At 40.7% G+C, this 19,734-nt stretch overlaps 1 protein-coding gene across 5 annotated transcripts in view; it reads left to right on the top strand.

Annotated features, from left to right (window-relative positions):
* Window positions 1-19,734, top strand: part of Ppargc1a (PPARG coactivator 1 alpha) — a 607,642-nt gene that overhangs the window by 481,593 nt on the left and 106,315 nt on the right. The window contains exon 1 of one of the 5 annotated variants that reach the window (XM_071614191.1): window positions 19,409-19,485. The exons of the other annotated variants lie outside the window; for them this stretch is intronic. Within the exon in view, the coding sequence (XP_071470292.1) occupies window positions 19,441-19,485 (45 nt within the window). The 5' untranslated portion in view covers window positions 19,409-19,440. Of the gene's footprint in view, window positions 1-19,408; window positions 19,486-19,734 lie in introns of those variants that run through there. 5 annotated transcript variants of the gene reach the window in all.

The following is a 19,734-nucleotide window of genomic DNA, read 5'->3' as shown; positions in this document are numbered from 1 at the left end:
AGCTCCGTCCTGTGGACACTTTGAAGTGAAGGAGGGTAGGAATGTCTTGAGCGACTGGTCCTGCCCAGCCCTGGGGCTGCACGGGAGTTTATGTGTGTGAGTAGACTCTGTCCCAAAGGCTTCTGACTTGGGGGTCTTTCTAAGAAAAGATAAGAAATGAAAAATTATTTCTTTACTTTTTGTCTTGGACATCTTTTGTGGCTGTTGTGTATCCCTTTCTCCAAACACAGCTGGAAATCCTTAAAAAAAGGCTTAAGGCATCTCAAGAAAGGGTAGAGTGAAGCATGTGCCAACATCAAGAGGGAGGGCAAGCAGCTTAAGCGGGCCCCACTTGGACTCCAACCTGTTTGCAGTATTATAAAATGAATGGGATGGTCCTTTCCTCTTCTGTGGTGGATCATCTTCCTCCTAGTTGCACTGTGGGTGATCCAGAGTGCTTTGGTATCATTTCTACCTGTGCCCAGGAGGGGCCAGGACTGAGCCAGCATTGCAATGGGATTGCCCTGGCGTGCTGGACTCAGAAAGGGCATCTCCTCTTAGTGCAGAATGGGAGTGTGGCCAGCCCTGGGGAAGAAGCTCATGAGTTCTCCGTGCACTCTGTGTTGTGATCCTTTTAAAGTAAATAAAGCCGTTTCAGCATGAGTAAAAAAATGAAAATACGAAGACCGTGTTGAAGGTGGGAGTAGAGTAAGGGATAGGAGGTTGGCAAGTCATTCTGAAAGTGGACTTTTGGGGAAATACTTTATCTAAGGGACAGAATGTGCTGTTATCCTGTGTCATCTCAGAAGGTCAAATTAAAATTTCACCTCAATACAATTGGAGCATTTAGGGAATCCATTTCTAAATACACGCAGACCCTTCCTTTTAGCCACACCTTCTTTCTTTCCTTCCTCCTTACTCTGACAGCTTTGAATGGACTGCCTTTTCTAGCAGTCATTTTCATTCTTTTTTTTTTGGGGGGGGGTATCAAAAATATTTGTTGACTATTTTCCACACATTGTCACAAATTCCTTGAGAGGAGAATAGGTATTTATTCACTTTTTGCTTCTACTACTTGCTAATCACTGCCCAGCGACTCTTCTCATATTGGGCACTCATTTGTTGAATGTGTGAATAAGTGAATAAATCAATGGGCGATCAGGCAGGTGAAGAAGTCAGGAATGGCGTGGATAATGAGGTGGGATCATTTTCAAATGGGTGAGCCAAGCAGGCCGCCATGTTTCTCAGTCACCTCTGCAACAGTAAATAATGGAAGGCGCTAGACACAGTTCCATACCTCGGTCTGCCCACCTGACCAGTGTCTCAGTAATAGTTCTCTAATACTCGAAACCAGGGTGAGTCTCACTGGGTAGAGCCAAGGAGCCTTGATATCCATTTACCAAAAGAAATGAAGCCAAGCCAAGCAAACAAACAAACTCAGTGTACTAGATACTTTATTGTTTTCAGAAAAAATAATCCGGGATTGAACAGCACCAGAGGAGTTAAAAGCAGCCAACAAAATGAAAAACTAAAGCTCCTGGGAAAAAGTCAAGAACTAGAAAACGCAATAGTTAGCTGATAAAATGTCTGCTTCGGTTTTGGCCAACTTCCTTGAACCTTGCCCCATTGCAATGGCCCCCAGTTGAAGTGGCAAAGAGGTGTCAGTGATAAATCACCCTGCCATGAGAGAGCACAAACTTTAGTAAATTGCATGTGGAAGCCGGAGTGGGAACAATAATGGTGCAGCCCAGGCCGGGCAGCAGGCCCCAGTGGGGTGGAATATTTGTCCCTCCTTAGCCACGACGGGATGCCTTCTGTTCATTCATAGATGGAAAATGAGTCCGGCATGTTTTCATTGAAGCATTCCATTGTATCTGTCAGGAGTATACCAAACAAATACCCACAAGGCTCCGTGGAGGCTGAAAACCCTCACCTCAAACCTAGAGCATCAGAAACTTACTGTGGGCCACCAAAGTCAACTCCTGCTTTTAAATCATTATAAAAAAAAAAATCAAAGGAAAGTGAATTAACTGAACTAATAAAAACTAATCCTCTTAAGAATGGCAGAGTTTAAAAAAAAAATTAAAAGCCACTTTATGAACAGATGCACTTCACTCCTGTTACTCGGGGAGAGAGACAGGAGAAACCCCTCATGGCTATAGAGATTCAGACCACGCGTGCATGTGCGCCTGCATATTTTGGTGAGAAGGTGAAGTTGTCTGAGATGTTTTCTTCTGGATGTGACGGGATGTGGAGGGCTCCCTGTCTTCTGGTGGATATCGAAGCTAAGCGATATATTTTCCTCTGATGGGAATCAATTCTCTTGGAGTGCCGGACACCAGAGGCCACTGAAGGCCTGTTTCTACCATGCCCGACGTTTCTTCCTCACACCGAGGGATCTTGGCTGTTTGCTTACAAGTTCCCCTATCAGACTGCAAATTCCATAAGGTCAAAATCCATCTCTGATTACGGAGGTATCTTTCTCTGCCCACCTTCTGGCAGGGGAGGAACATCATGAACTTAGTGCATATTCAATAAATACTTGTGTGATGAATGAATGACATTCTTCCCTGTCACTATGCCCCCTAGCATTTTTAGCACTGCACTATAATTTGGGGGCAGCAGAGACATTCTATTTAGGTAAATGCCATATTTACCTTTAAGCCATAGGATTGTTCTTATTTTCCCTTTTGGGGATTGCACTTCCTTTTGAAAGCTGAGTCCAAATAATTCCCCCTTCCCCAGCAACTAAATCACGGAAATATGCACCAGTAAGAACAAACTTGCTTTCAGTAGGCTCCCTCTGCCTTTTCCAATAAATTCCAGAAGAGCCCCACACCAAGTTGTGCTTATCTTGTTAACCCCTTCCTTCCCACCTGCCTGGGCAGGATGGGAGAGTGGGTTTTCAGACCCTTCTGAAATGTCAAACAAAATGGTGTTCAGTGTGCCTGGGGGCTTTACATGACCAGCTGCCTGGCACCCTGGTGTCTGCTGTGTAGCACATTTTTCACGTCAGGGCAGCCAAATCAAATCCCACGCCTGGCTCAGGCTGAGCACTGGAAAGGCCCGGAAGAAACAGTTTTAAATTACAAGGTGCTTCACCCCCTTGCATTTCTCTCTTCAGAGACCTTCTGGGGGAGCTGAAGAATTCCTTCTCATTCAATTCAGTGCCTTCCACTTCCCCTCCCCCCTGGCCACACACACTTGGTTATCTGAGGACAAGAGTTGGGTTGTTTACTATTTTCCCAGGGTACAAAGTCTTGAAGAGTTTAATTGTGGATGTAATCTGAAGAATCAAAGTCAGCCTCATTCCTCAGAAGAATGGAGCGAGTGTGGGAGAAAGGAATTGGTAACTTTGCATGGTGCCCAGAGTGGCAGAACCCACTCCTTTCCTTTTGAGAAAGGTGGTGGGAGGGGATGGGTGGTGGGGGAGACTCAATTGTCCTTTTAATCCAAGAACCCCTGGTCTTCTGGGTTTTCCTCGGAGCTGGCTCCTTGCTGTACCCAGCTGGCCAGCCCGGGCTGGGTCCTGTGACTGGTATGTCAGCAGAGCTGGAGCCCTGGCTGGGGCAGGTTCCTGGTGGCTGCAACTGGTTTGAAGGATGGGAGGAACCTCTCTGCTCCTTCCAAACTGGAGTCTGGTTTCCAGCAGGAAGGTCTCCAGAGGCTGGGTGATAGCACCACGGGAGAGGAGGAGCCCACAATAAAGAATCCCATCAACACTCTCCCCAGTTTGCCCTTTCCTGAGGTGGGGGGAGGTTTGGGATTAGGGACAGGAGTGGAGGAAATTTGGGGTGAACAGAAAAAAAGACAAGATGAGTAATTTCAGTTTTGTTTATAAATTTAGGGTTTCAGGGGGAAATAAGTTTTGACTTGTCCAAGGATCATGCCTCAATCAAATCACCCAGGGGCAGAAGGCTTTGTGGCCCCTCCTGTGCTCCATCTCCTCCCACACTGTTTCCCAGCTGCCGCATCCCCTAGTTTAGTGGCAACGGATGGCAAAGCGAAATGTTGACCAGAGTATAACTACCATCCTGAGGACTGATATAGACATTAACCTTGGTTCCATTTTTGTCTTTTCAAAAGGACTTAGATCAAGTCATAGTAGCCAGAGGCTGCTCTCCAGGAAAAGGCCTGGTAGCTCGCTGAGGTAGTTCATCACCTGCCACAGCAGAATACAGTCCCACTGGTAGAAGCTTCTCTGCACTTGATCTTAGCCCATACCATTATATTTATGATGCTCCTTTGAACATTTTATGTTTTATCTTTTCAAATCAATAGATAGTTTTTGACAGATTGTGATGGGATTTCTTTATGCATACCACTCTTCTTGCTGAGTTAAAAATTACAGTCTCTAAAGTGATTTCATTTACATTTGATCCTATGTGGACCTCAAGGGTCAAATAGAGCACGTCGGAGCTTTTGAGTCTTTGCTCTTTTCTTAGCCTCTCACCCACCACTGGCGATGCCTGTTCCCATGTTCCCATTGTCTTCTTGAATATGCTAGCTTCTGTTGTATCCTCTTAGCAGGATCTTTTATTAACAAGAACCTTACTGTGCTGACTTGGTTCTTCCGATCTGATCCAAGTTTCAAGTGCTTTTTCTCTGTCCTCCATTTGCTCTGTGCATGCTCTGCTAAGCTACTTTATCAGTGCGTGAAAAAGGGAGAACATTCTGTCAATAACAATATTTCATCTAGGGCTCCTGACCAATTAGTGTAAGGGCTATCACTCAAATCCTATTTTCTATTAGTAAGAAGGTGGACTTTTTTTAAGGGCTGAAGCAAGAGGAGACAATCACCATTCATTTATTGGGAACTTAGAATAGAGAGTGAGTAAAAGCTGAGCTGCCTCTCAAGGGGATTTACAATTCACTTCTTTTTAAAGGAAAGAAAACACTCGATTTATTAGATGAAAAGAGATATTGCAAACTGCAAAATCCTCCCTGCAGTATAATGTCCTCTAAGATATAGAAACTCATTGCATGGTAGTTCAATTTAGCACCTTAGAGACTTTGTATTGTTACCTCTCTAGGTTAGAGATGGGGAAACTGAGGTAGGCTACAGTTGCATGCTTTTATCCAAAGTTATACATTTGGCAGATGTACAACTAGTATGTGCAGACAGGTTATCAGGGCCCTGAGACTGACAGTCCCCATGCAGTCACACAAAACGTGTTTGTTGAGTACTTTTGATATCACTCACTGTCTTCTTGGTGCTATACAGGCTAGAATGGATGAAGACATAAGACTGCTGCCCTCAACCTGCTTTATGGGTTTTTTTGAAAAATAAGATATATTCAAATGGAGAAATTAGAGAAAGGTGAGGCTTGATATGTAACCAAGTGCCAGATGGTGCAATGTGGTCAGGAGCAGCACAGATATTAACCACGTTGAGTCACGATTTACAAAGTAGATGGCTGCTAAAGCAAGTCACAAAGAGAGAGCAAAACAGAGTTATGTAGCATGACCAGGAGAGGATGGAGAAGCACAGTTGGCATGAAGTATTAGGACAGGAATGGCAAATGCTGTGTGTTAGTCAACTTTTCGTGGCTGTGACCAAAATACCTGAGAAGAGCAACTCAGAGAAGGAAAAGATTTACTCACGTTTCAGAGGTTTTAGTCCATGGTGAACTGGCTCCAAGGCAGAAACATCATGGTGGAAGGGTGTCAGGGAGGAAAACTGCTCTGCTCATTGCAGCCATAAGAGGGGGGTTGAGCAGGGGAAGAGAGAGAGAGAGACAGACAGAAAAAGACAGAGACAGACAGACATACAGACACAGGGGCTGAAGAGAAGATAACCTTTGCGGGGCAACCCCTACTTACTTACTTCTCCCAACTATCTCCCAGGAGTCTATTCAGGCATCAGTGGATTAATCCACTAATGAGGCCATGACCCAATCACTTCCTAAATGTCCCATTTCTGAATACATGGGACTTAGTGGACATTTCCAGGTCCAACCCATAACAACGTGGCACAAAAGTCACTTGCTCTACTCATTTTTTCATGGCAGACATCACTCATTGAGGGCTGTCCTTTTCCTAGAGTTCAGTCTTTATTAACAATCTCTGGTGGCTAGTATCAAATAGTCAAAACACTCAGGAGATAATGGAACTTATTTGCTAACCTCCATGTTTGGATAAAAAAGATCTTCCTGGCCAGGGTGATGAATTCAAATGTTAATATTAGGAGATAAAAATTAGGTAATATTTTTTCATGATGATCCTTCATGAAGAGGCCTGAAATGTTTACATATTACCAGTTTTAAATTTAAAATATATATATTTTTTCCTACGGGACCTCCCCAAATCTAGCACCTCCTGTCATGTTTGGTACACGTGGGGCATGCAGTAAATATTTGTTGAATGAATGAAACTCATGGAGGAGTTAATTGTAGCCTTAAAGAGGTGAAAGGCCAGAGTTTTATAAGGTGAATCCATCCAGCTCATGCTGGGATCTCAGCCAGGAAGTGGCATATCTGCAATATATCTCAACATATAAACTACCTTCTTCAGTAAAATTGGTGTCAGCAGGACCCTCCATTTCCTACCATGCACATTTGCTCTTAAGTCACAACATTAATTAATAGGGAAAATTTATTGTTTAAAAAAAAGAGTAGCAATTCTAATTTACTTGTTTTCATGCATTTGGATATCCTACCAAAATCCTTCCATAAATAATACAGCAGATTTTATTTTCAGAGAATATGTTGCCATTTTATTTTAATTCTGGTTATGAATTAATGAGATTGTAAAATACGTGAGATCAGGGGTTCCGGTCTTTATTCCAACCGCTCACCCACAGGAGAACAACACGTCTCAAGTACCTGTTCTTATGTAGTATTCTACTAGGCAAAGGCAGGGATGCAGAGAGGATAGGATGTGCTTCCTGATCTCAAGGAGCTCAGCATATAGTGGGGACAGCGGTGTGAATGGATATAGCCACCGAATCTGCCACTTACGTACAGGACGAATCCCTTCCGTGGGAGTTACTCAGCTAGTACTTATAGACATCTTCCTTTTTATTCTTTATATCCTCAACCTGGGGTTAGCAAATACATTTTATCTCTTCTGCCTGTTCCAATTGCTTCATAATGACTACTTGGAGCTCATTGTCAAAAATTCTGAGGTCACGCATAGATTCTAGGGAAAAGGGCAGCCACAGTGAGTGATGTCAGTCTGTAGCAAAGGGGAGCCAGGGAGAACCGTCTTTGTGCTGAGAAATAGACTCTCTGGAATATTCCTCAACACCTTCCCCTAGTTTCGACTCACTAGTTCACATTTTTGTGTGTGTGTTCAGATGTGGAATTCCTAAATGTCATGCTTTGTCCATGATGGCATGGACATGACTAGATGGAAGCAGCATTTCTAGGGGGCTAAAGAGATGGTGGACAAAGGCCTTTCAAGACTTTAATAAGAATGTCTAGATATTTGTCTTTAAGATGATGGTGATGATAACTAGCATTTGTATATTTCTTTATAGTTTACAGAGCACTTTCACAAATTGGAAATGACCTAATGTGTGTGAATGGGGTATTGGCCAAATAAATCAAGGTACTTTCATATCATGAGATGCTAGGCAGCTGTTACATAGAATGACATGGATCTTTAGTTGCTGATAGAGCGCCATGAGAAGAGTTTTAAAATGCAGTTTTCAGAGCACTATATCATGTGTCCAATCTGGGTGAAAATTTGTGTTTTCATAAACACATATCTGTGATTATGGCGTAGAAAGAAATGTGGAAATTTATGCAAGAAAATTCTAATAATGTTCTCACTATTTGTTGAGATACAGGGGATTTTTGCATTTTCTAAAAAGCTTAGGATGAATGAGTTCTACTTCCATGTAAATATACAACAACAACAAAGTCACCCTTTGAAAAACTTAGGCACATTGTCACTTATTAAGGTCACTGAATCCTTACAACCACCTCAATGGGTAATTACTATCCACATTTTACAAATGAAGAACAGGAGTTCAGTTTACTGCTAACACTAGTTTTCCCGTGTGCCAGGCAATGATCCAGTTGTTGTACATGTTGTACTTATCCCTACACATACATAGGTGTACATATATGTGTGTGTATCATATATGTATATATACTTACTGAATTTTCACAGAAATCCTTTGAGATGTAGGTACTCTCATTATCCCTATTCTACAGATGAAGAAACTGAGGCATGGAGAAGCTAAGTAAATTGTCAAAGGTCACACAGCTTTCAAGCTTTGAAGTATCAGGGCCAGGATTTATAGCCAGGTCCCTTGAATCCAGAATCTCTCATTATGCCTTGTTGCCTGATAGAAGACCTGGTGGCCCAGGTAACTGAAGCTTGATCTTCTGGCTCCAAATTCTGTGTCCTTGTGACTACATGTTTGCGTATGCCTTTCATTTGAAGCTGATCATGAATGTCAGGCTCCTACCAACCCACCTCAGTGTTGCCCCATAGCCGGGAGTACAGGAGTAATTTAGTTATAGGACTTTGTGTTTTCAGTTTTGCATTGCTATGACCAAAATTCCTGACAAGAGCAACTCAGGGGAAGGAAAGTTATTCTAGCCTCATGATTTAAGAGGTTCAGTCCATGGTTGACCAACTCCACAGGTCTGGGCTCCTGGTGAAGCAGAACATCATGGTGGAGGGGCATGGTAGAGGGAAACTGCTGGGCTGGTGGCTCAGGAAGCAGAGAGAGAGGGAGTGGAAGGAAGAGACAGGCACAAAATATAATCCCCAAAGGTATACTCCCAGTGATCTCCTTCCTCCATCCACCTATTGTTAATATCTAGCACAGTGGTCTTTTCCAATTATCCATCAAATGGATTAATCCACTGATTGAGTTATAGCTCTTATAATCTATTCATTTCACCTCTGAACATTCCTGAATTAACACATGAGTTTTTTGCGGGGGACATCTCATATCCAAACCGTCAGAGATCTGATGATAAATTTCTCCCAAAATTCAGAAGTGGGAATAAAATCCACCCCGCTCTGTTTTCTACCACATTCCAGTCATTGTTCTAGGAATTTGTGATAAAACAATGAAAAACAAAACAAAACGAATCAAAAAAACCAACTCCTGTCCTCATGAACTTTACAGTCCAGTAGCATTAAGAGAAAATAAATAAAAAAGCTAGAATTTAGAATATTGATAAATGCTCTAGAGGAAGAAACAAGAATCCTTATGTCTGGGAAGGAGTGGAAATTGGTTAGAGTTGAAGAAAGGAGGATGGGGAAGTCCTGTTTCCTTTTGTTGGATTACGAATATTTATTAAACCCAGTGCATTTTAATTTTTGTTCAAACTGCCAGGAAACTCACAGCTAAATGTAGAACTTAGTTATAAAAATATAGTGCACTCCAGGTATATGGCAGCATTTATTTCCTTGCTCCCTTTAAACTGATTTGATCTAGTTTTCATTTTTATTGTCTTGTTTCATGTGTCTAACTTTGTATGTAATCCCAAATCCCATTTTTGTAAGATAGATAGGATACCAATTTTAAACATTAAAAAGAGGAATGGAGTCAGTCCTAAGTACAAAAGAAACGAGACAACCCATTTTCCTCTATCCCAAAGGAGTCCCTCTTCCTTTATACCCATATTGGCTATTGCATAATCTCATCTCTGATTTGACTGGGGACTCTTCCTCTTTCTTTATTGCTTTCTTTCCAACATGAAGAGTGTGTGCACGCATTAGCTGGTGCGTGCTCTTTCATGATTTCCATCCCTGAGAAGATCTAGATTTGTGTGTTGAATAGAGATGGAATTTTCCCCTTAAGATTAAAAAAAAACAACAACAACAAAAAAACTTTACTCTTTAATTGCCACTCACTTTTTGAGTAACTGTGGAACTTTCTAGAACCTCCATGATTCTTACCAGGAGTCATGAGTGTTGATAGATGTTGTAGTTTTCTGGGGGTAATTAAAACTACAGTTATTTATAAGGCTTCATTTAGAAATTGCTGCAGTATATAGTTGCTGTTAACTGATGACAGATACATACTATTTATCAATAATGCAGGATATTAATACCCACATCTTCTGTTGCTGTGTCTATACTTTCGGTATTGAGTGCTTGAGAAGCAGTGCTTTATGTTACTGTCAATGGCTGGAAGGTCACTCAAAGCCATGATGTTGCCTCGTGTCCCAGGTAACTGTGATAGGCTTAGGCCACACTGACCTGCAATTAATGTGGCTAGTCACAAAAACAGAGTCTTGTTTTTAAATAAAATTTTGAAGACATCTGTCACCCATCTTAACAGTACTTCTTTTTGGTTGTTTGCCTGATAATAATGAGACAAAACACTCTTGACACATCTAACTAGTTGTGTTCAAAATGATATTCTCCAGTGTGGGGCAAGTCAGGAGATCTGCAGTTGTGTTTGTGGCTCTGTCTCTTCCATTGGACTTAAGGACACATATTATGTGTTCCTTAAATTGGTACCTAACAGTATGCCTTTTGGTTAATGGGCAACCAATGAACTTGGAAAATAAACACACAAATTTATGCCTATATGATTGCTTATAGGAAAGGGTGTGAGAAATACATACCAGATTCCTTGGTGCATGAAGAGAATCAGTAAGTAAATGTAAAGGACCTAGAAAAATATTTGAAACATCAATAACCATCAATCATCAATGCAATTGAGTCATTATTACTATCTGGGATTTTTTTTTTTTTTTAGTATTTCCAGGGTACGGCATAATGCTTGGTACTGAGTTGACATAATGAAGATTTATTTAATAAATTAATACCTATATAAATGAATGAATCCCTTCTAAAAGAGGTGAGGGGTGTGTGTGTTCTCTGGGCTCTCCAGGTACCTCCCGTGTGGCTTCACTCCAGGATCTAGTAATGAGGTAGTTATACTTGCTTATTTATGTGCTCACCTCCAACATGTGAGTGCTCCAAAGGTAAGAATTTTGTGTCCTCTTCACAGTACTGAGGCCGGTCTAGCCTGGGGAATGTGGAAGGCATTCATGCTCATTGGAACCGGATGGCTGTGGAGATGGATGGATGAATACCTACCTCCTCTGCCCTCCTCCGTTATTAGCTCAAAAGTAAAATAATTTGGGTTCAAATCAGTTAATAGGGAAAAGATGCTCAACCTATAGAGCTATAGAACTCTAGCCTTCCTCCCTTCATTCCATGTGTGTTTACTGAGTTGTTCATTACCATTTTACGACCTAGCAACAAGACAATGGCCTTGTCCTCATGTGGCTTGTGTTCTAAATATCTTCTTTAAGTCTCATGTTAACCCATTCACATTTCTTCTGCTCAGAAGGTTCTGGATTTGTTTTTGAAAAATAATCACATTATAAATAACAATCCTGAGCTTTTACACATTTCTCTAGTTAACCAACTGGTGATAAAGGGCCTTCATTCTACTTTATTTCATATGCTCACTGACTATGTTGGGTGGTGGGTGGGAACAGAGAGAGATTTAAGGCATTACCATGATTGTTGAGGCTGTCAGGGATCCAATTTGTAGGGCAGGTCATCCAGCTAGAAATTCTTGAAGAGTTGATACTGTAGTCATAAGGTCAAAATGCACAGGACAGCCACACAGGCCAGAAAGTAGAGGATTTACTCTCACAAAGATTTTCTTCTCAAAGAAACTTCAGTTTCTGCTCTTAAGTCCTCCGACTGATCTGCTGTGGTATACTCACAACTGGTTATAAATATTTGTCCCTTCTACAAAGTACCTTTATGGCAACATCTAAACTAGTGTTTGACCAAATACTTTGACTTCATTGCCTAGCTAAATTGAAACATAAAAATTAACCTTCAGGGGTCTTATCTCTTATGTTCCTCATAGAGGTAAGCACTGGTGAGCTCTGCTTTATAGTTAAGGAAACTGAGATGCAGGGAGCCTCCCAGCTTTCCTCAGGCCTCGGGCTGTGAGCTGAGGTCAGAGTCAGGCCAGGGTATGAGGAGCTGCTCTCCCACAATGCCTCTTGCCTTGGCCTGAAAAACCCAACTGAGGATCTGCTCTTGAACATGTGATCTCCTTAGGGGAACACTCTCTGCCTTTCTCTTTCTCTTAATATTTCCTAATACATTTTTAACTTAAAAATCAGTTTCATTGATTAAGTATTTTTTTCAAACTAATCCTAATGAACTCTTTGTGGGTCAACCTGTCTCTTCTGTGATTATTCAGTTTGTAATTTGTTATGTTTGGGAACATGCAGTTCCCAAAGAGACTCCAGAATCACACTTTTTTAAGAATAGATGCTTTTTGGTTTCAGTCATGTGAGGTAAATGCAGTATGACTTTGTTGCTGTAAGTATCATAATTGTATCCTCCACATGAAAGTTTAAGGTAGATCTCATGTTGATGATTCTTACCACAATAATAAATGGGTGCTTTTAAAGAGCTACTCTATGCATTTTATATATATTTGTTGATAAAATTCATATTCACTTATCATAATTTCTCTGATCCTTGATGGACCCCTAATTTTATGTCCTATTGGAACTTTATTGACTAGTTGTAGATAAACATGTGTTTCTTAGATAAATTCATAATTGTCTATATCAAAAATCAATAGCAAATACTTTCAGACATGTGGCCCATTAGGAGGATCATCAGATGACTATTAGAAGCTAGCAGTGAGATTAAGTCAAGACTGCGTGTCATGTCTCATCTAAGACCTCAAGTAATCAGAAAACATGGGAAATTATATTACAATTATTCATGCCCACAGCTCTGACCCTACAAGATCACAAATGCCTCATGGATATTTTGTTTATACATATAAATAACAACAATGGAAAATATCATGATCTTAATAATACAAAGATAAAACGGGTTATTTTACTGAGTGTTCCCAACACACAGGTTGGTTTTAAAGTGGGGACATGGGACAGACTGTCCTGATAATGCCTCACTCTGTTGCAGCCACGCTGGGTTCTGCTTTCCGTGTTCACTATGTTCTATAGATTCCTTACTTCTTCCATTCCCAAAGCTCCCATTCTCTCTGTTAGACTGCGTCCCATGAGACTGGGAGCCAGGTCTTACCCAACTCTGTGGCTTAAATGCTTCCCAGTTTTAAGCAGTAAAATTCTAAAACTTTGGCAGGTAATAGGGAGAGTCAATTTGTTGGTTGGAGGCCAAGTGTGTGTTAGGGGCATGACCCCAGAAGCAGGCAGCCCAGGCTCAGGCCCAACCTTTCTGTTTATTGGATATGTAACCTTGAACAATTTCCTTAAGTCTCTGCATCTCAGTCTTTCCATTGAAAAAAAGAGGGAAACAATAGTTCTCATTGCCTAAGAGAATATCTGTGAAGTACTTGGGAAGGTGGTACCTGATATACATTATAACTTAGATATTTAAAAAATATCCTGGTTCCATTTTAAACTACTCTAAGTCTTATTTCTCTGGTCTTCTGGTGACTGGCATTTCATAGGTTAAAGACCAGCTTTCATGTTAAGATCACATTAGCAGCTGTATCTACCACCCACCTTGTTGAGAGTCAAGTCTAAGCTCGTACTACATTTCATATTCATATATTTCTTTTTCTTTTTCTTTTTGTGTTTCTCTTAGCAGCTAACCCTTGTGTGATTCATCATTTCTCATAAGGACTTTTTATTTTCCAATCCCTTAGCATTAAGGAGAATTACCATTTACCAAATTCCTACCAGGTACCAAGCTAAGTGTCTGATCCTTACCTACTCATGAGGATAGTGGTGTCATCTCTATTTTATAGAAGTCCAGGGTTATTAAGTATCTCAAAGCATTCAAAAAGTTAAGAATTGTCACGGCCTAGTTGTGTCTCATGTCAATGGAAAAGCTGTCTCTGCCTCCTTATCTTTCCTCTCTCTGTCTGACACCTCTCTAAGGTCCCAGCAATCCCCATCCCTGGTAGCCCACCAATAGCCAGAGGAATACACATGCTACTTTCCAGACAAGAACGGCCCTTGCAGTCCTTTGTTTGGGATCCCAGAACTTGTATTAGGAGGTCCATGAATGGGTGGTTAAGATCATGGCAAACCTTTGCTGTTTTCCTGTATTTTCATGTTGGTATCCATAGGGATTGCCCAATACTACACTATCTATCAGTCCAAGCCCCCAGCAAAGCAGGGCACCTAGTTGGGCATCAAAACTCTTCCTTTGAAACATTATGCTATTTGATCTTTTAAACTAATCATTGAAACACCCATTATAACAGAGATCAAAACTTTATTGGGCATCTCTGTGTGTTCATAATTTAGTGATGAGTCTAGTTTTAATTTTGAATTATATATGGGGCAGTGGTCTATAAAAGTCTTTGTAGGGCCTGGCTATATTTATAAGGTTAATTAGATCTATTTTCAAGCTCTTAACTGAACCCCACCCTTCCTTCCCCAACACACTCACTATTGTTGTATTGGCATGTGGATCTTTGATTGATTGTGTGTCTGACTCTAAGACTGTGAATGCTTTTGGAGAAGATGGTCATAAAACCTTATACAAGTTGAGCACCTAGCATATTCCTGGGCCATCTTTTGGAGCATACCAAATTCTTGCTGAGGTTTCCCCTTTTCTCTTGTGTTCTACACAGTTGCAGATACATATAATTCACACATGGGCTATATGTGAGAGGTCTGTGGAGTGTGTCTTTGTCATAGCATGACAGAGATAAAGAAATTATCTCTGTCTTAACCTCATTGGAATCTGTTTTTTTTTTTTTTTCTTTCTGGTATCCAGGATTGAACTCAGAGTCACTTACCCACTGAGGACATCCCCAGACCTTTTTATATTTTATTTATAGACAGGGTCTTGTCAACTTGCTGAGGCTGGCTTTGAACTTGCAATTCTCCTGTCTCAGCCTCCTGAGCCCCTGAGATTATAGGTGTACACCACCACACCTGGCTTACTGGAATTTCTTTACTCAAGAATTTTTAGATTAATTTTAATTTTTTAGGGTCATCTTTATCTAGCTTTACAAAGTGAAAATAGTCTGAATAGTTAATATCTACAGATTGAACATCCCCATTCCAAGTTTGAAAGCCAAATTTTTGAAACTTACCATCATATCACAAGTGGAAAATTCCACAGCTGATAAGTTTCAGCCCAAACACAGGTGCAATAAAAGTATTGTATGACATTACTCTTCAGAATGTATAAGGCATTATGTGAAGCATAAAAGAATTTGATGTTTAGAATTGAGTCCCATCCCCAAAATATCTCATTCCATATATGCAAGCATTTCAAAATCCAAAACAAAATCCAAAACAAAAAAAAGGATCTGAAAGACTTCAGGTCCCAAGCACTTCAGATAAAAAACACTCAGCATATACTAGGCAGAGTTCATGTCAGGGAGAAGGAAGTCCATTGTGCACCCTTGGACATGTCTAAAGTTACTGTCTAAGACTATAAATATCAACTGCAGACATGAATTGAAGAGACAGATTCCTTGTGGTTAATTTTTCCAAGCAGGATGATATTTTCTTTTCTGTTCTCTGGTCCTCTTTCAAGTGTCAGTGGTTATTGATAATATTTAGAAAAATAACACATGGATTTTATGAATATATCTCTTCTCTCCTATGTCACCAACTTATTTTACTTATTTATAACTCTGGGCATTTATAGAGTCATTTTATGATGCAGACATTCAGTGCTTATAATCAATCCAACTTTCAGTTTGTTTTTTGTTTTCCCCCCATGGGGAATTCACCTGGTTTGGGAGGTTTTTTTTAAGTTTTGATATTTTATATGTAATCTTTGATGATTTTTTTTTTCCTGTAAAAACCTAAAGAGATGTTGGAAATTGGAAACAGGCATTGCTACTAGTTCTTTTAAAAGAGCTTGTTTTGTGACAATTTGCACAGTATCTTTCCTCAGCTATTTGCCCAAACTTGCAATGATTAAGCATTGGTTCTTGTGAATCCAATCTCATTTTATTTCCATTTCAAAGGTTTTGAGTTTTTTTTTTTTTTTTTTTTTCTTTCATGCATTGGACTTTAGAAGGGCCTCTCTCTTACGCATTTATTGTGCAGGCTTACCTTGTGCTCTGGGCAGCATTGCCTCCTCTCCTCTCCATGTGCAAGGCACCCAAATGGAAGCATGAGCGTTTCCCTGTGTTTGTGTCTTCATAAATCCCAAGTCTACTCCAAGGAATAAAAAGCATAGAAGCTTATTGCACATATTTTATAATCAATATCCCTGAGTAAGGAGAGAGAGGAAAGCTGTGAGGACAGAGAACTAGTTGAAGCCTCTTAAAGGAGGAAATGGGCACCACCTCCAGGCACTCTGGAGGTCTCCTTATCTATGTGTGTCCTTTACATAATCCTGTTGGATTCTGATGAAAAGCTTGTGGGCTAGATATTATTCTCATTTCCCACCTGGAAGACACTGAGACTCAAGAGAAGCTGATTAGCTCAATCTGTGGTATTGCCATAGTGTGGACAGAGTGGACTTCACACTCCTGGTCCTGTCTCTGCTTGTTTGTCTTTGGTGAGGACACCTCAGCTCAGCCAGTGTGTTCCATGTCCACCTGAGCTCTCATTCTGTTTGAAGTGTGTGTTCCTGGCAGCATAATTTGCATAAACAGAAAAGGATGATGAATGTGAACTTGGCCTAATGCTCTTGATATTGCATAACCAAAAGAGTGCAACTTTTCATTTTCACTAAGTTATACAAGTCAGTGTGGTTTTGGTTTTGGTCTTAGGTGTGGTAGTGATAGTGGCTGTGGTTAGCTGAGAATGAATACTCACTTGCCTACTTCCTCAAATGGCCATAGACCATCCCAGATTGCCTTTGGTCTTCCAGGCTCCAGAAGGTGTGCAGACATCAGGGGAGGCAGCCTACTCTGACTCTGTGTTCTGGGCCATTTATTCTGAACACTGTTTCATTGTTGGCCCAAAGGTCTACCAGAGGATGCAGGTATTTTGGACCTCAGTTATAATTGCTGTAAAACCAGGGCCATGAAATCCCCAAAGCCCACATTTCTTTAGGTTCAATGAATTTCTATCTTTTTTTTCTTTTTTTACATTTCTATAATCAGAGGAGTTTTTAAAACCACATAGTTTAGCCTCTCTCTAAAGACTGGCACCATAAGAGTTTTGAATGTCCCAAAACTATGCGACCTTGTCATAGTTGACCACTTTTCCAAGCAAAGTTTATAAAATATCCATTAGAAGTTGATTTTAATATTGCTGCTGACAGGTGAAACTATGGTCTATTTGTCAAGATCTGTTCCAGATTAGATAAACAGATTACATATGCTTCATGGTATAGACTTGGCCTGCATGCTCATTTGTAGCATATAAAACATCTTCAAAATATGGTTTGCCTTGTGTTCTAATTATGTGTTAACTCTGGACCTTGTTTGGAGTTGCCACTTCAAAAGGAGTCTTTCATTTCATTTAAAGAGAAGGGCGGTATTATAGTCAGAGCCCTTTCTCCTTTGGGGTTGCTCTTCAGTGTCCTGAATCAAACACCCCAAGTTCACTTTATAGGTTGAACTGCAAAGAGAGTTGCATTCTCTTAAGTGACACATCAGATCAAGTTCATAGACACTTGTAGAAGGTCTTCCTTTGATCAGAGCAGGGTGTCTGATCAAACTTGTAGGCTGTGTTCTTAATCTATTTTTCAAATATCCTCAGTGGTTTTAGCTAGATATTTGTGCTTTTTTACTGCCCTTGTGAACTTGAAACTGTGGCTCCCTTTCGATTTGTGGTGAAATTCCTAGATATATAAGTTATGTGCCATTTTTCTGCACAGCCAGTCAGTAAGAGCAAAATGTTTGGAGTCAGACAGAATTGGCCTCACAACTCAGTCTCCCACACACCTGTTTTCTGTCTTTAGAAAAGTTTCTTAGTCTCTCTAACGTCCAGTGAACTCATCCCTAGAATCAGCAGAATAATAGCACTTACTCCTACCATTAGGGTAAGGATTAAGACAATCCACCTAACTGCTTAGCATATTGCTTGGCAAAATATGCATGCACCAAAAGCTGATGTCATTTCTTTATGACACTTACTTTCACACTTGCCGAAAGACCTACAGACTATGTAGCAGAGAGGACCTGGTTTTTTCCAAGTTGGAGGTTAGGGGGCAGCAGGAGGACTTTGCTTCATTTTCCATTCTTTAGACTTGTTTATTACAGTCGTAGGTTACCATGGAGACGTTCAGGATTAAGATGGCATTATTGAGTTAAGCATTCAATGAACACCTCCGGAGAGAAAAGCCATAACATGTATGCATGCCATCGCAGTTTCCAGAAGAAAAGGTTATAGGGGAGAAGTTGCCGCCTTCCTTGTCTCCGAGTTCTCTGAATTCACGGAAAACTAGGATCAGGAGTTGAAACTCAGATCATCTCCCTACTTTTGCCCCTGTGTAGACCATTCCAAAAAGTTGTCGATAGTTAGGGTCTGAGTCTCAAAACCGCAGCCCCTCTTTACATACCAGGGAATGTGGCTTTCTGAAATAGATTCTGAAGTCGAAAAGAACTGTGAGTGTTTTTGAGGAGGGTTGACCTCCTTTCATGCCACTTACTGTGAATTAAAGCTGCGAGGGGGAACTAGTTTGGGCTTGTGGTACAGCACTTAGCAGGCTGCTGCCAGGGAACAAGATTTGTGTTTCTAAGGCGATACAACAAAAAGGAGAATGCTTTAAGAGCCAGTGGCTGTCAGAGTGTAAAAGTATCTATGTTCCGAAAGGGAAATAGAAGCTGAATTAAGTAATTTTATACACACGTTACAGGGTGCCCTTCTACTAGTCATTCTTAAATTCTAAAGCAAATAGTTGTGACCACAAAGGGCTCAGTCCATCTCAGCTGATTTTAGCTGGCAGACTCAAACTGGATATGATTGGTATTGACCTGCCCTATGCATGTGATTTTAAGATGGTCTGACTCTTGTCTGTCATTCTGTTGAGTTGTATTAATAACAGGGAACAAAGGGTGACATAGTCCAGCAGAGGTCTGGGCAGTCACTTGACTACATATTCTGAATAAACCAGAGGAGGAAAACTGTAGTTCCTCCAACTAGGACAGCAAAGCAGAGCCTTTCCCAGTAGTTTTAATGCCAATAACAACCTGTTGGCAAATGTGTAGCCGGTTATTGGCACGCAAGTATGCCCCAAACGGGTTTGTTGGATAAAGTACCATCCTAGGATAGAATCCACAAGGAGAGTGCACCCAGGAAAAATTACAGTACTGCTATATTTACTTAGTGCCTCTGCACTAGGGTTTATTTTCCACAGTTGGAAAGGGAACCACCTGTCTCAACTGCTGATGTCAGAGAGCTCCCTCGAGACTCAGGGCTGTTGGGAAGCACATGATACTGTACATATTTGCTCTTACGTCCATATCTGGCTAAGATTAGGTTTCAAATTTGTGCCCTATCGTGGAGTTCATTGAGCAGTGACTCTGAGGTGCCCTCGTACGTCACTGTACCCTTGTGAATTAAAAAGTAGCAAGTGTAAGCCCCCGTTGCAAGCATTTCCCCAACTAGTGATTCAAGTATTTGCACTGCAGTAAAATGAATGACACTCGTCCTGGGGTTATCGTCTATGGATTCAATTTTGGAAGTGAGTATCAGGAGGAATTATCTTTGTACCTAAGAGCTTTTGAGCTGTTGTTATTTGGGGCTTTGCTTTATTTCTATGGGTGAGAGTTTAAAAAAATATATTTATCAGGGGCTGGGGCTGGGGCTCAGTGGTAGAGCATTTGCCTAGCATGTGTGAGGCACTGGGTTTGATTCTCAACACTGCATATAAATAGATGAATAAAATAAATATTTTTAAAATATTTAAATATTTAAAAATATTTATCAGATT

The sequence above is a fragment of the Marmota flaviventris genome, chromosome 7, assembly GCF_047511675.1.
Source record: "Marmota flaviventris isolate mMarFla1 chromosome 7, mMarFla1.hap1, whole genome shotgun sequence".
Taxonomy (NCBI): Eukaryota; Metazoa; Chordata; class Mammalia; order Rodentia; family Sciuridae; genus Marmota; species Marmota flaviventris.
This window is presented reverse-complemented; position numbering and strand designations above follow the sequence as displayed.